The sequence below is a fragment of the Maniola jurtina genome, chromosome 5 (assembly GCF_905333055.1).
Source record: "Maniola jurtina chromosome 5, ilManJurt1.1, whole genome shotgun sequence".
In the NCBI taxonomy this organism is placed as follows: domain Eukaryota; kingdom Metazoa; phylum Arthropoda; class Insecta; order Lepidoptera; family Nymphalidae; genus Maniola; species Maniola jurtina.
Window position 1 is genome coordinate 8887581 of NC_060033.1, and position 16004 is coordinate 8903584.

At 34.3% G+C, this 16004-nt stretch overlaps 1 protein-coding gene and 1 non-coding gene across 2 annotated transcripts; both read left to right on the forward strand.

The window, feature by feature from the left end:
• The first annotated feature begins 5286 nt into the window (after nucleotides 1-5286).
• LOC123865191 (organic cation transporter 1-like) lies at nucleotides 5287-15430 on the forward strand. The gene is made up of 13 exons (XM_045906059.1): nucleotides 5287-5357; nucleotides 5537-5956; nucleotides 9147-9334; nucleotides 10868-10958; nucleotides 11244-11351; nucleotides 11770-11873; nucleotides 12123-12316; nucleotides 12409-12529; nucleotides 12615-12750; nucleotides 12875-13475; nucleotides 13556-13687; nucleotides 13955-14136; nucleotides 14650-15430. Exons 2-13 carry the CDS (start codon nucleotides 5828-5830, stop codon nucleotides 14827-14829), a joined length of 2166 nt encoding a protein of 721 aa, XP_045762015.1. The 5' UTR covers nucleotides 5287-5357; nucleotides 5537-5827; the 3' UTR covers nucleotides 14830-15430.
• Nucleotides 15431-15522: 92 nt separating this feature from the next.
• On the forward strand, nucleotides 15523-15595 carry Trnav-aac. The gene has a single exon. It is a non-coding gene; the product is annotated as a tRNA-Val (tRNA).
• Nucleotides 15596-16004: the final 409 nt, after the last annotated feature.

Sequence of the window (16004 nt, forward strand, 5' to 3'; positions counted from 1 at the left end):
GATGAATAATGATATCAGGAATGAACAACGTTTTGGGTTTATGAAATATTTCAATTCCGAGCCAGACATGACAAAGTGAAAGAAAAACCAAAAAAATGTTTGTCAATTTTGGTAACAGTTTACAAATTACTTTATAAATAGTTATTTTCAGTATTTTTTGTTTAAATACAGTATAGACAGCTACATAATATATCTATCGAAATTTCGGATTTGTAGGTAACTAAATCTGTCTACGAGCTAGAGACCAGTGACACGCGAACAGACAGACAGCCAGCAGAGTGGCATTAATAGGACTCTGTTTTACCCTTTGGGTACAGAATCCTAAAAATGACTGTTCACAAATCTATACTAATAAATAAATTTGAAGTGTGTGTGAATTGAAGAAGTAAATGGAGTTGTGTTTTTCTACCTATGTACACTGATATCTCCGAGATTTCTGAACCGATTTGCGTAAATTTTTTTAATCGTTAAGGGAACTTTGCGACATTGTTCCATAAAAAGTTTGGATTCCAAGTCCTCAATTCGAGGCGAAGCTGCGGGCATCATCTAGTAAGTAATAATATGATATGTTCATTTGTGTTCATTTCATTGCCCCCTCAAGTCAACCGTTTGACGTAGCAATTGTTCCGCGTCTCTTTTTATTGGTTAAATAGATCTAGATTGCTATTAATTGCCACCGTCAGCAGCTTCCTTTTGTAAAAAATCTATAGCAATGAATTCATTATAATTACACAACAAATTAATATCAATTTTTTAATGGGTGACGACGTCAAGATACGAGGTGGGCGCAGACTTGATTAGGCTTGACTTTTTTCTATTGCCTTTATAAAGGTGGTAAGCAGTTTAAAACAAAAATCACTTTTGACCGATTTCCAAAAAGGAGGTGGTTCTCAATTCAGCCCTTTTTTTTAATGTATTTTTTCAAGGTTTCTAGACCGATTTGCAAAATTTTTTTTCCAATGAATAGTAGAAGTTGTTGTGGGGGCCCATAAAATTTCCTGGACCAAATCCTTAATCCTGATGCTGTAGGGTTACTGCCCGCCTGAGTTAAGAGCACAATAAAAGAAACTAGAAATCTAAGCGTGAAGCTCGTACTTCATACATACTTCATACATAGGTACATAATATATGTGTAGAAATAAAAATATTTTTTTACTTTGTAGTTGTTTTGGAATTCGGTCTTTAACACTCTTTAGCCCTAAGTTTTATTAAGTTGTTAAGAGGGCTCTCTCCGTCACTCGTTTCATACAATCGTAGTTCCAATTTCATTTGAATATTAAGCAACCAAAGTCCATGAAATTTTGCAGACATATTCTAGAAACTAATATCTATGTCTGTGGTTTTCCAGATTTCTGTTAAAATATTCGGTTTCAAAGTTACGCGGTCTTAAAAATTTTCATACAAATCTTTGAGCCCCTGTAATTTTAAAACTACATATTTTTAGAAAAATCTAAAACACCACAGACACAGATATTAGTTTCTAGAATATGTCTGCAAAATTTCATGGACTTTGGTTGCTTAATATTCAAATTAAATTGGAACTACGATTGTATGAAACGAGTGACGGAGAGAGCCCTGTTAAGTATAACGTTATTTTATGAAAAAGCCTTAGGTTGAAATCTACAGAGCGCACTTTGACGTTGCTTAGACCTAAGTTTCAGTTAAAACGACACCGATTTATGTCATTTGTCAGCTTCCTCGTAGTCGGGTTTCTTTTTCATTTAAAAAATAATTAATTTTCATTTTTTACGTTATAATATTATACCTAGCGCGTTATGCTAGAATTGATGGTCTTTAGTGTCCTTACTACTTGTTACTACTACTATTTACTAAAGTGAATGACATACGACGTCCTGACTGATCTTAGGTCAGATGAATCCGGATGTCTAGCTATAATTTAATGTCTAGACAATTGAGGCATATGGACCCTCTCCCTAGAGTGCCAACCTAAAGTGCTAGGTATGACAGATCAAATTATGACGTATTCAACTATCGAAACATCCTTGCCTTGACCGAGAAAAAGATATCCGGAAATATAAATTAAAGGGCTGCCTCGAAAAAATACTTTTGTATAAAGTATCAAATGGCAATATGCGAAGACGTGAGCAAAACACCAAAACATTACTCAAACACTGTCCTTTTAATAATGAATGAATGCTAAACAAGTTACAAGTTATGCATATAATAAAAAAAAAAAATTATAAAGCAAGCTACATTGAATTTTGGAATTCACATCCAAATCTGTTCAGACATTTAGAAGTTACAGTGGAATAGAGAAAAAAATCGTGTACACTTGATACAAGAGCACAGATCACCTGAGCTCAGAGTGAAAAGAGTTTTGGTCATAGTCTACCACGCTGCGGATTGGCAGATTTCATAGTTCACACACCTTTTCAGACCATTACCTATGGAAAATTCTCAGGCATGCAGGTGTCCTTAGCAACGTTTTCCTTCTACTATTAAAGCGAGTGATATTCAATAACTTAAAACTAACACATAACTCCGAAAAGGGTGCGTGCCCGGGATCGAACCCCCGACCTCTGATTAGGGGGCAGACATCTTAATCACTAGGCTATCACATGAGTTTTTGTACTTAGTTGAGCCATGAGTGATGTTAAGTTACATAGGTACCTACCTCTCTCCGTTACCATACCTAACTAACTACTGGTAAATTAACAACAAAACTACCGACATTAGTAAGTATATCTATTAGTCCAGACAATAATTAATAAACCTTATATAACGAAGCAGCGTATGAAAACTATATGTGTATTGTATATTCTAGTAAACAGTCTTTGATAATGATTCACTCCACGTGATAACAGTTCTATATCGGTCAGTCTCGATATTATGATGTAAATAATAATTTGTGAGACATGTTATCAATCTATACCTACCTAAAAAGCTAAATCTAGGTAAGTATATAAATAAATAAAATTGCAAAGTTTGTCCGTAATTTCATTTTATTGAGAAACAAAAATTACAAGAATACACACAGCTAAATTAAATATTTACATCAATAGGTAATCTACCACTTAAGTTTCCTAAAAAACCGATAGGTAGTTAACCGACTGTGTTGGGGTTCCAAGACGCACTTGCAGCGTTGGCAGACCCCCCGTGGACAGGCAACAGATAATGTTCTATTAATTATATTATTCTATTTCTATTATTCTGTTCTATTCGATACTATTCGTTTCATTTGAAAGCCCCGCCTTCAAGGAATGAATATACCTACTCTTTGAGCCTCAATAGCTCAACCGGTAAAGGAGTGGACTGAAAACCGAAAGGTCGACGGTTCAAACCCCGCCATTTGCACTATTGTCGTACCTACTCCTAGCACAAGCCTGACGCTTAGTTGGAGAGGAAAGGGGAATATTAGTAATTTAACATTCCTAATATTCTTTTATTAAAAAAAAAATGTGGGCAACAGTGAACAGACGGGTCATATGGAGGGAGCCGCTGGATTTAGCTGGTGCACGTGTGGCAGTCCCTACAAGAGACCTATGTCCGTCAGCGCACGCCTATCGGTTGATGCCGATGATGACAATGATGAATAATTTAGTTTTTAGGGTTCCGTACCTCAAAAGGAAAAACGGAACCCTTATAGGATCACTTTGTTGTCTGTCTGTCTGTCTGTCTGTCCGTCCGTCCGTCGTGTCTGTCATGAAAACTATAGAGTACTTCCCATTGACCTAGAATCATGAATGAAGCAGGTAGGTAGGTCTTATAGCACAAGTACAGGAATAAGTCTGAAAACCTTTTTTCGAATTTGTGGTCACATCATTTAATTTTTTTTAAATATGTTTCAATTTTCAATGTAAGATAACTATACTAAGTGGGGTATCATTTGAAATGGCTTTACCTGTACATTCTAAAACAGATTTTTATTTATTTTTATGCATAATAGTTTTTGATTTAGCATGCAAAATGTTGGAAAAAATACCCAAGTACGAAACCCTCAGTGCGCGAGTCTGACTCGCACTTGGCCGGTTTTTTCTAGTGTCTTTTAATAAGTTCAAAGTTTTATTTTATTTATTTATTTAAAAAACTTTATTGCACTCACTACAGAGTACAGCTACATAAATCATAATTATAATCGTAATCATTATTTTGTGAACAAAATCAAAAGGACGAGGTGATGCTACTATTTTAAATATATGTTACTTATTAAATATATTTGTTACTTACTATAGAATGTGTTTATCTTTTAAATGGGCGGGTATTAAAAGTTATTAAGGTAATGCCGATTTGCGATATAATAATATAGTATTATCAATTCTAAAAATAGAACAACTTGCTAGGAGGTATCTTTTACGGAATCTCAGTTTTGATATCGTTTAGTTTGATAATTCTAAAGCTTGGATATACATCTGTATTTAAAAATTAAAATAGAAAAGATTTTTTACTCAAGTAAATTTTTATAAGTGTTTTCAGTACTTTGAATCGTCAAATGCATCAACCTTTGATTTGGAATGTCCTTCCTAGCGAGAAGAACCAGCAAGAAACTCGGCGATTGATCTTTTCAAAGATTCGATTTGCAATATTATAAATCCATTATTGCAGGCCCGCCCATTGCTGAAGCAGCTCTGAACTGAATCCATGCTCTTTTATCATTTATTTAATCTTCGATTGTGTACCATGCTTTTTCAGGTAGATTTTAAAATATGTGTAAAGACAAGTCTAAAATTCGCTGTGGAATATAATCGGTAGGTAGGTATAAATTTTCAATTTAGGTAGAGTATTTTCCTGTTTTTACAATTTAATCGCTCGACCGACATATTTATTAACCTAGTTTCAATAATACAGGTAGCAAGAATCCATACCTACTTATGATTAAATAATTCAAAATATATATTTATTTATATATCCTTAGGTGTATATTTACATTACTATACAGTATACACTTAGGTACATTATTTTCAAAGTGAAGACCCTACATCTTCATAGGTACTTTTAGAATATTATGTACCTATTTTGTGGTCTGACAGGATAACTTGAAAGTAGTAGGTATATAGATCTAAGCTCAAAAAAGAGAGCACAGATTTTTCTCTAAAAATATTCTTAAATTCTACAAAAAGCAGCTGTTTCCATCTCCAGGATGTGAGCTTCGAGTGTATACCTATCTCTGCTTTAAATCAACAAACAAACAGATCCATACACACTTTATGACACAGATTTACTCAATCAAACCCACAGCTATCCATTTGTATTATCTAGATATTGTCGCCATATTATCACGATTTATTTCTACACGTTGCGCCTGCGCCGGTCGAATTAGTTCTACGCGGTAAATATAACCAGATGCCCGTGTTTCTGTTGATCAAAAAAGTGACATGCTCTACGCATAAACAAGAGTGGTAATGACAATACATAAATAGTTAATATCCAGCTCCAAGTTAAATAAACTTTAACCGGAAATTTCAATATTATATTTTGTTTAAAAATGTAGACAAAACACTCATATTTATTTATATATGTAGGTTTCTAAATATTTATATATTCTCGAGAAGATTTGTAAATCTTTTTATTTTACTAGATCAAAAAAGCCACATCTCAAAGAAACGCTATGATATAGAAGTAGGTAGTACTTACTTTAAAAAAATGAAATAGTAATTGCATTGATTCTTAAGCTACTGATAATTAATTTCTTTTAAATACTTAACTAAATAAAACAAGTGAATTTTAATGACAATGACACCTGACTTAGAGAATTATCTAAACACATGGTAAGAAAACAGCTTTCAAAAACTAAATATAATCATACGCAGAAATGTGTGTAATTTTGTGGACCGTATTGCTTAAAACTAAGGTGAAGTGAACTGTGAAGATGACTTGGACTAAAGAATTGGACGAGGCAGCTGTCCTGGCCACTAAGAAGGGCTGTTATCACGTCTTATTGTTTTACCTGTTGTGTGGGATTGCTGCTATACCGACATCCTTCTTAGTGTTCTCTCAGGTAAGATAACTATAGGGTCAATGGTATGTTATTGCTGAAGGTAGACAAAACATACTATTTTATCAGAAGCTCATATTACTTTCACTCAACACAAGTGTAAATTAAAAATTTATAACACCCCCGACAAGTGAAGGTTATAGTAACTAGAAAAGAGTTGATAACTTTCAAACGGCTGAACCGATTTTCTTGGATTATAGCTAAGAACACTCTTGATCAAGCCACCTTTCAAACAAAAAAAACTAAATTAAAATCGGTTTATTAGTTTAGGAGCTACGATGCCACAGACAGATACACACATCAAACTTATAACACCCCTCTTTTTGAGTCAGGGGTTAAAAACATAGGACTTTCAAATGGTTGATCTAACTACTCTAGCAGTATCAGAGTAACGTTGTCCTTTTAACCAATTGAAGACCTCTGCGAAACACAAATTTGGCTCAAAGCCCTATTTTGTGAAAATACCTATACAGCAGGATACCATTGCAACAGGACTCCCATGAAATCGTTCATCTAACTTGATACGAAATACGCCTGTCGCCGATGTCTAGGTTTAGCTGTATATCTTATTTTTCAAAATATTTCAGAAGAAACAGGAAAATACTATCAGGTATAATATGTACCTACACGTAACACTGGTGTCAGTCTTTGTCATTAAGAATCCTGAATTATTGTAATGTTAAGTGATTGCTCTAATTTGTAATTCAAATTTTCCTTTACATTCCAAGCGAAACATTTGCAATAGTAATTTGCATAATGTAGTCTTTACTCTTTACTCACTGAAATGTCTTAGATAAGTTGATTAAACATGCATACAAATTAGGTCAACTAGAGACATAATAACACTAGTGAATTCATAAATCCTTATGTTACTTATTTCTTGCATAGTAAGAAACTACGACGGCGATTTCCTACATAAGAGAAAAGCACGAGATACGGAATATGGGTCGAAACACATCGATGGTCGAAACACAATTAACTGTTGCGATGATGCGAACTTCCAACCCAAAAAACTGATTTCGCACTGTAAGGCGCCTTGCTGCGTTGGTTCAGAGCATATAGGATACGATTTAAGAGGACTCTCTCCGTCACTCGTTTCATACAATCGTAGTTCCAATTTCATTTGAATATTAAGCAACCAAAGTCCATGAAATTTTGCAGACATATTCTAGAAACTAATGTCTATGTCTGTGGTTTTCCAGATTTCTATTAAAATATTCGGTTTCAAAGTTACGCGGTTTAAAAAATTTCATACAAATCTTTGAGCCCCTGTAAGTTTGAAACTACATATTTTTAGAAAAATCTAAAACACTACAGACACAGATATTACTTTCTAGAATAAGTCTGCAAAATTTCATGGACTTTGGTTGCTTAATATTCAAATGAAATTGGAACTACGATTGTATGAAACGAGTGACGGAGGGAGCCCTGTTAAGAGTTCGGATGACCAACCTAACCATTCAAGGATCGTGAACAGTATGTACTGGGCGTATTTTTTGTCAAGGGGCATGAGACGGGTCTGCCCGCGAAATTCAAATTTAATTTGGCGTTAAATGTAAATTAATACGACAAAGTAGGCTTATGGCATTCTAATTCCGACAATGGCATTATCATCGGCACAGGATTACACAATAATCTTTTCTTGAAAGTGTTCAGTTTAAGAAATTAGTCAAAATAATGAGTTTGACATGAGCTACTCACAAATTAGTCGATACTATAACTAATTTCTTAAGCTGGACCCATTCATGTAAAGATTTTTATATAAACCTGTGAGGATGATACTGATACTGCCATTGACGCAATTAAAGTGCCATAAGCCTACTTTGTTGTATTAGTAGTATAAAAATCCGTAGATACTTAAGTATAGGAGTAGGAATTTTGAACTATCCGAAGAAAGACGAAAATATTTTTAGTATGTTGTTTTATGTTTTTATTTTCATTCACACTGTATTTGAATAACCTGATCACACCCAAACGGATGCCGGTAGGGTGGTATACTCTACTAGTTATTAGTCAACAAGTATTATAAGTAAAACGAATTGAACCTACCGAAAAAGTCTAGATCAGTACTCTGCTACCTTTTTTATAAAATAGGTACTTCAACCGCATAATATAATATTTACTTATCTACCATCAAAAAAGCTGCCAAACAGGTTTTGTACAAACAGACTTTAGGCAAGCTGATGATGACTTAGTGTTCTCTTAAAGCCGGTTACTCACTTAGAAGTTAGAGTGTAGCATGTAGTTTTGTCTGGCTTTGGCCCTGGATAGTTAACACCCTACTGGCAATGCCGTAAGTAGGTACCGCCAAGCGATTTAGCGTTCCGGCACAGGAGTAGTTCCGGTACGATGCCGTGTAGAAACCAAAGGAATATGGGTTTAATGAAAACTACCATACCCCTTCCAGGTTAGCCCGCTTCCATCTTAGACTACATCATCACTTACCACCAGGTGAGATAATACGGGCTATCCTAGTTTAAAGGCCAGGACTCCACGAAATGCATGTACTTAAAGATAAATAAATTTTCATTTCATTTCGTACATTACATGCTACACCCCTAAGTGTGTAACCAGCTTAACGCTACAACACGGCCAAAGGTTTTTACTAACAGATAAAAAATATTATGTTATTCTTGTCTCAAAGTGGTAATACAAAAATTACAATATTTTTTCCCAATATTGCATGCCAGAGATCAATATTATAATCAGAATAAAAAATAACTACGTAATAAACACATAAACATAACTGCTAAAATCTATATCATTTAGTTGAATAAAAAGTAGGCATAGTGGCGTATTTTTAACCCCCGACCCATAAAAAGGGGTGTTATAAGTTTGACGTGTGTATCTGTGTGTGGCATCGTAACTAATGAACCGATTTTAATTTAGTTTTTTTTTGTTTGAAAGGTGGCTTGATCGAGAGTGTTCTTAGCTATACTTAATCCAAGAAAATCGGTTCAGCCATTTGAAAGTTATCAGCTTTTTTCTAGTAACTGTCACCTTCACTTGTCGGGGCTGTTGATAACATGGAAATGTTAAAACTTAAAACTACCTATCTTATAAAAATATATGTGTACCTATTACTTAATAGTCTTCAAAAATTAAAAACGCAATACCAACCTACTTTTTTTGATTAAACCATTTTTAATAAGATAGGAAATTACATTATGATAAAATTCAAAAATGACTGCAGGTCTTTACAAACGCCACTCCAGAGCACTGGTGCGCCCCACCAACAGAACTTGAAGGCCTAGCGTTCCCAGATGAAATGCTTCGAAACCTGACTGTGCCACAAGAAAATGGAGTGCATGAGACTTGCCGAAGCTATTCCCTTGACTTGCGGGCTCTGTATGTTGATCTTGAAGACTATTTTGCTATAAAGTGAGTATTTTTAACCCCCGACCCAAAAAGAGGGGTGTTATAAGTTTGACGTGTGTATCTGTGTGTCTGTGTATCTGTGTATCTGTCTGTGGCATCGTAGCGCCTAAGCTAATGAACCGATTTTAATTTAGTTTTATTTTGTTTGAAAGGTGGCTTGATCGAGAGTGTTCTTAGCTATAATCCAAGAAAATCAGTTCAGCCCTTTGAAAGTTATCAGCTCTTTTCTAGTTACTGTAACCTTCACTTGTCGGGGGTGTAATAAATTTTTAATTTACACTTGTTTACTCTTATTATCATTTACAATTATACACGTACTTAAAAGTTCGGGGTGTTAAAGTCTAGTGAATCTCAAAATTAACTACCAAAATAAATCTCATCAGTAGGTTTGTGATCAGTCATAATGTGCGCATAGGTAGGTATAGCAAGAGGCAACAAAAGGGAAAGACTAAGAAAAACATAACTGGGTTGGACAAATTATAACTGAAGAATTGCTTGAAAACGAAGTGACAGTAAAATTACCACTAATAAAATCCATGCGGATGATGTCGTACGGGCATCCTCTGTTATTTTATAGTAGCCGATGCCCGCGACTTCGCCCGCGTGGATTTAGGTTTTTTTAAATCCCATGGGAACTCTTTGATTTTCCGGGATAAAAAGTAGCCTATGCTCTATTACGCACTATTTCAGCCAAATCCGTCCAGTAGTTTTTGCGTGAAGGAATAACATACATACACACACACACATACACACAAACTTTTGCCTTTGTATTAGTGTGAAGTGTGATAATGAGTAAAGTTCTTTATGAAAATGCCCCCAAAACAATGCCAAAATTAGAATTACGCTGCATGTTTTCAAAGCCGTCAAGTGCGTGCTTTTAGAATTTTGATTTTGTAGTCATGAACGTGTTGGCGATTAGCCAGACAAGCACTTCACACATGATGGTGTTCGATGGAATACAAACAACGGATAGGTTACTGACTTATAGTTAATAAGGATGGTTTTGTATGAAATAGATATATCTTCGAAAATATATATTTTTAATAATATAGTGGCTTACAGCTATGACTAATTATGCCTGATTTTGATTTAACGTTCACTCCGAAGAAAATTCATTTTCAATGACTATCTATTTAAAGAATTTGTCTGAGACTTGGGTTGAAAGTAATTTTATTTTAGGATAGGTCAATACCCAGCGTTGCAATCTCCTCAAACTTTCTCATCGTATTTAGGTTATAAGCCTACTAAGGCACATTTTGCTACGATACTAAAACTACTTACTCAAAAACGATGACATCCTACTGGTTAGAGACGCTTGACCACCGTCATACTTGATGGCTTATTTTAAGACCCGATTTCACCATACTCTGTTTGTCAATTTAACATCCAAATAAATAAATCTGAATCTGAATCTGAATCCTGTCAAACGGTTTAACAGACTGTTAATGGAAATGAGTATTCCACCACGCTCTAACAAAGCATTAACTTCCTTAGCAGGGCATTAAAGATTCAATGTTGTTTTCTCTTTATTTTCAGAAATTTTACGGAACAAGCGAACGGTACGCTGTTATTTTTAAAAATTAAGAACCTTATTTTATCCAGTGATCCAGATTCAAGATACGAAAAGGTATGTAATAATGTTTTCCTAGGCGAACAGTTTGCTTTATTATTTAGTAGATAAATTTAATTAATTTGTAGATACTCTATCTAGGCATAACACTTGGCCATTCAAGAAAATTTACTTTCTATTCTATCATCTATGTTTGTTCGAAGCACAAGACACTTGATAGACGCCAATACATGATACACAAGGAACAACAATCTTAATTGCATATTATGATCCACCAAAACAGACAAAATGTGTATGATGTGTGGACACACTTTAATAAAGATTTTAAAAAAACTATTGCAGATACAGCGAGTACAAGACGCAATTGTGGCGGTACAAAAAGAACCTATTGCATGTACGAATTCATGGAAGTTTGAAACAGAACATTATAAGAGAACTTTGGTTACAGAGGTGAGATGAATATATATGATTTTATAAATAACTTTACCATCTTACTTAACTAAAATTACAATCAGTTTTCCATCAACTAAAATGATAGGATCAACAAAATAAACTGTAAGTTTGTAAAAAATCTCATCAACTTCATCGCTGTAAGGCATTGCGCCCATGATGCTAGAAGTAATTAACTTATTTTTTGGCCAAGGTAGTTGGCAGTATATAGATCTCCAATAGGGTCCACGACTCTTTTGAATACTTTAGAAAGTTGCGAGGGAATATTAATTCTTTAAACTAGATTTTTTACTCCACTTATTAATTAGTATTTTTTTTTTTTGGATATTGCAACACATTTTTTTTGCTTTCTTGTTGATAAGAGTTGATTTTATTCAGTAGAAATTGTTTAAAAATAATAATTTCAGCTATCTTTCAGTTTTTGTTGGTATGCAACAATGAATGGTTGCCGAGAACTAGTAACACCCTCTTCTGGGTGGGTTCCCTCGTTGGTAATTTATTCTTTGGATGGATATCAGACAGGTTAGTTATGGATTTTCTATTATCTTATAAAATATTAATTTGTATGCGAAATGATCCAAATTCAATCTTAGCTCCTAATTAATTATGCTGACCCTTTGAATAACAATATCTGTTATTCATTGTATTGAAAATTATGGTATATGATTATTATGGTACTTAAAGTTCATTAAAATCTTCGAAATCTTTAGGAATGCAACTCGTAAGTGTCAATAATTTACTTATTTTAATTTTTAAACCATTTTCTTTCAGATACGGTCGCCGGCCTACAATCTTGCTCATGATATTTTTCGAAGTGCCATTATGTATACTTGCATCGTTTCCTGGCAATTATTGGGGCTACATCGTTTTGAGGATTCTGGGAGGGCTATTCTTTCCTGCGCTTTATCAGCAGCCTTTCATTCTGGCATTAGAATTAATGCCACCAGCAACAAGAACTCATACAGGTACAAGTTTGTATCTGCCTACTCGAAAACATTAAAATCAGTAACCTGAGAATAATAAAAGTTCTTTAGTTAAAATACTTATCTAATTGCAGGAATCGTTGTGGGTATGCTATTTGCAAGTGGAATGTGCTTGCTAGCACTTTTGGCTTTTTTGCTGCGTGACTGGTTCTACTTATCCCTAGCTACCAGTCTTCCCTTTATCTTATTGTTTGGGTATGTAAAGTCTTCTAACTCCTTAAGTGTGTATTACCTTAACAATACATAGATGATAAAATTTATGTGAGTGTGTTATTTTCAGTTGTTATTGGCTAATTCCCGAGTCTCCACGATGGTTGGTTGGAAGAGGACGTGTTGCGGACGCTGAAAAAGTTTTGAGGAATCTAGCTAAGAAAAATGGCATCATTTTACCGCACGGGTTTCTTATAGAATTGCATGTAAGTAAACTTTTCAATCTGAAAGTATGTTAGTAATTGTTTCTCACATTTTTGTATTCATTTGTTTTATATTTTGCAATAAAACTACATGGTATTTTTATACTATAGCTATTTACATTTGCAGAAAAAGTTAAAAGATGAAGAAACGGAAGCAGAGCTTTCTATAATGCCTACTGCTAATGGGCAGGTACCTTTTCAAGAGAAAGAAGATCATATGGACAGAAGAATCAACAATATGCTTTCCTTCAAACCTGAATATAGGAAAAATAGTGGAAGTGATATTGAGAATAAGGAAAATTTAGAATCAAGAATTTTAGAAGTAGGCGATTTAATTCATAAATCTAGATCCCCAAGAGATGCTGAATGTCTTAAAGAAGAAATAATGAAACTGAATCAGAAAGATTCAATTCATGACATCGGATTACAACAAAGAACCACAGCAACGGAATATTCTTTGCCAAATAGTTTAGGAAGAAAATCTATACAATTAGTTAATAGAATTATTTTTAAACAAAACGAAGATATTCATGAAAAGAAGAGAATGGATGATCAGAACTCCGAGGGAGATTGCAGAGCATCTCCATTAGATGTATTTAGGTATCCAAATATAAGGAAGAAATTTTTGATACTTACCTTTAATTGGATAGCACTAGGAGTAGTATATAATAGTTTAAGTTACAACACGCCAAATTTAGGCGTGGACGATTATTTAGCATTTTTCATCGGTGAGAAACTTTTAAGCACATAATATATTTTTTTCATTATTAAAATTAAACCCCTCTTCATTATCAAAATTAAATTTTAGGTGGTGCAGTGGAAATACCATCGTATTTCATAGCGTGGCAGTGTATGGAACGATATGGCCGCCGTTGGGTGCTATGCATTTTTATCAATCTTGGAGGGTTGGCATGCCTGAGCTGTGCATTAGTTCCTGAAGGTAATCACTCATATCATTGAAATTTGATGCAAAAAAGCAACAAAACTCAATCGATCAATTTTCATCAATCAATCAATTAATCATAATTGATCATTTTTGTCTAGTTTTACTTAAAATTTTCTTTAGTTAATAAAGACATAATGACCTTGATTTTTGCGATATTTACTCTCTTTTTAAAACATTCTCTCATCCTTTCAAGTTCTTTACTCCCAGAGTTTTCTTTTATTTTGCCATACAATGCTTTGAGCTAAATGTTTTTCATTGCAGCGTGGCCATGGGTAATAGTTTCGTTAGCTATGCTGGGAAGGTTATGTGCTGCAGCGTCATTCGCAGTCTTCTACGTACAAATTGGCGAATTGCTCCCTACGGTCGTGAGGGCGCAAGCTATGGGCGCATCTTCAGTCGTAGCTGGTATCGGGTTGCTGACAGTTCCATACATCGTGGCATTGGTGAGCTTAAGTACTTCTTCGTTCTAGAACCCATAATTATAATAAAACGGCCAGTTTTTTTAATACGGAGCTATTATCGTTTGACCTCTGTAGCTCGATTAAACTCTGTATTCAGCTCTGTAGCTTCTTCGAGTGCTATCCCCTTGACTTTGTTCACTGCTGCCTTAAACAATAACCTTTAACTCATGTTGAACTACTGGCTAAAGCAGTAAACCAAAATATTAGTCAGCTAGATCTACTCTTGATCTTGCCCATAAAACAAAATTTAGAAAAAAAATTAGTCAGATTTTAATGCATGCTGCTCTAGTTATGTTCAAAATCGGACCGATAAGTAGATAGTTATTCGGAGCCGAACAACTCGGAAGAAAGAAACAAGAAGGGTAATTCAAATAATTTTTAAGGGTTCAAAAAACTAGGAACTTTGATATCCGCCGTAGAAAGATGGAAAAGTCACCCTTTCTCACACTGCCTATTTTCTTATATGTCTCAGATGTTTTCTTTTCTTCTTTCCAGGCCACATACTCCAGATATCTCCCTCTCATCATAATGGGAGTACTGAGCATGATGACAGGAGTGACGTCACTCTTCTTACCCGAAACCCTCAACCAGCCTCTACCGCAGACCCTCGAGGATGGGGAGATGTTCGGAAGGCATTTTAAATTACTAAGCTGTATTGATAGTAAAAGTAGCTGAAATTGTGTTTTCAATCTAGATATTCTTCGTAGGTAAAGATAAATGATTAAAGAACCTGTCATTTAAAATCATGTATAACCTACCTACCTGAACTAACACATAGTAGGTACGAAAACCAAAACATAAATGACGAAACAATACAAGTAGATCTTACAAAATATTCGTTCATAGAAGATAAACCTACTCGTAAGATTACGATAATATACCTAAGGCATTTATGAAAATTACGGTTAAATAGGTACTTACCTACTTACTTATTTTCATACTTATTGAAGATATAGAATGTTATGTAGAAAAAATATTTTATGTAGAAAAAATAGATCGGATAAATATTAAATTAACGTTTCCTTGTTTAGTTGAATTTAGTGTGACGTCCAAACACGCAAGGTATTCTGAGATGATGCTTAGGTTCCCACTCTCCCGGGATAGATAATAAATGAATAATAATTATTTATTAAAATTGTTTTATATTTTAGTACTGCTAAGATATTTTTATTTGGATACACAAGTGTCGACTAATTGTTGAATAACAGTATTATATTTTGTAGATGTAAATAATAGTAATTTTAATAATTAAAAATAAACTTATATTTTGACTTTATTATTCTTTTTTATTTATTTTTCATAAAAAATTATGAAATTTACTGCTTTAAAAAAAGCTAATGTACCTAAATATAAGCACGACAATCATCAGTTTCCGTGGTGTAGCGGTTATCACATCTGCCTAACACGCAGAAGGCCCCCGGTTCGATCCCGGGCGGAAACATACTTTTATTACATTTTATAACTTTTGTAGGTATGTCTTTTTTTTTAGTTCTACATTACACGATTAAATTTTAGTATTAATTTTTCATTAATTTGCACCGTGTTGACTAAATAAACCGTCATTTTGACTAAATAAACATTTAGTAATGCCCTCTCTTATAATTTTCTTGAAGCAGGGAAACGTTATGTCTGTGTCTGCAGTCTGCAGTCTTGACGACTCTTCGGCAAAAACATAAAGCCAGCCACCGTAAGATGACACTGTTCACGCTATTGTTTAACGCTACTCACTACTAGATGGCGTTAGTAATATTTTTATTTTATGTTTTTATCAGACTGAAAAGTGAAAACTGTTGGGCTAAAGGTGCCCACGCACTTGAACTGAACTGCAGCTGAACTGCGCGTCGCGGCAG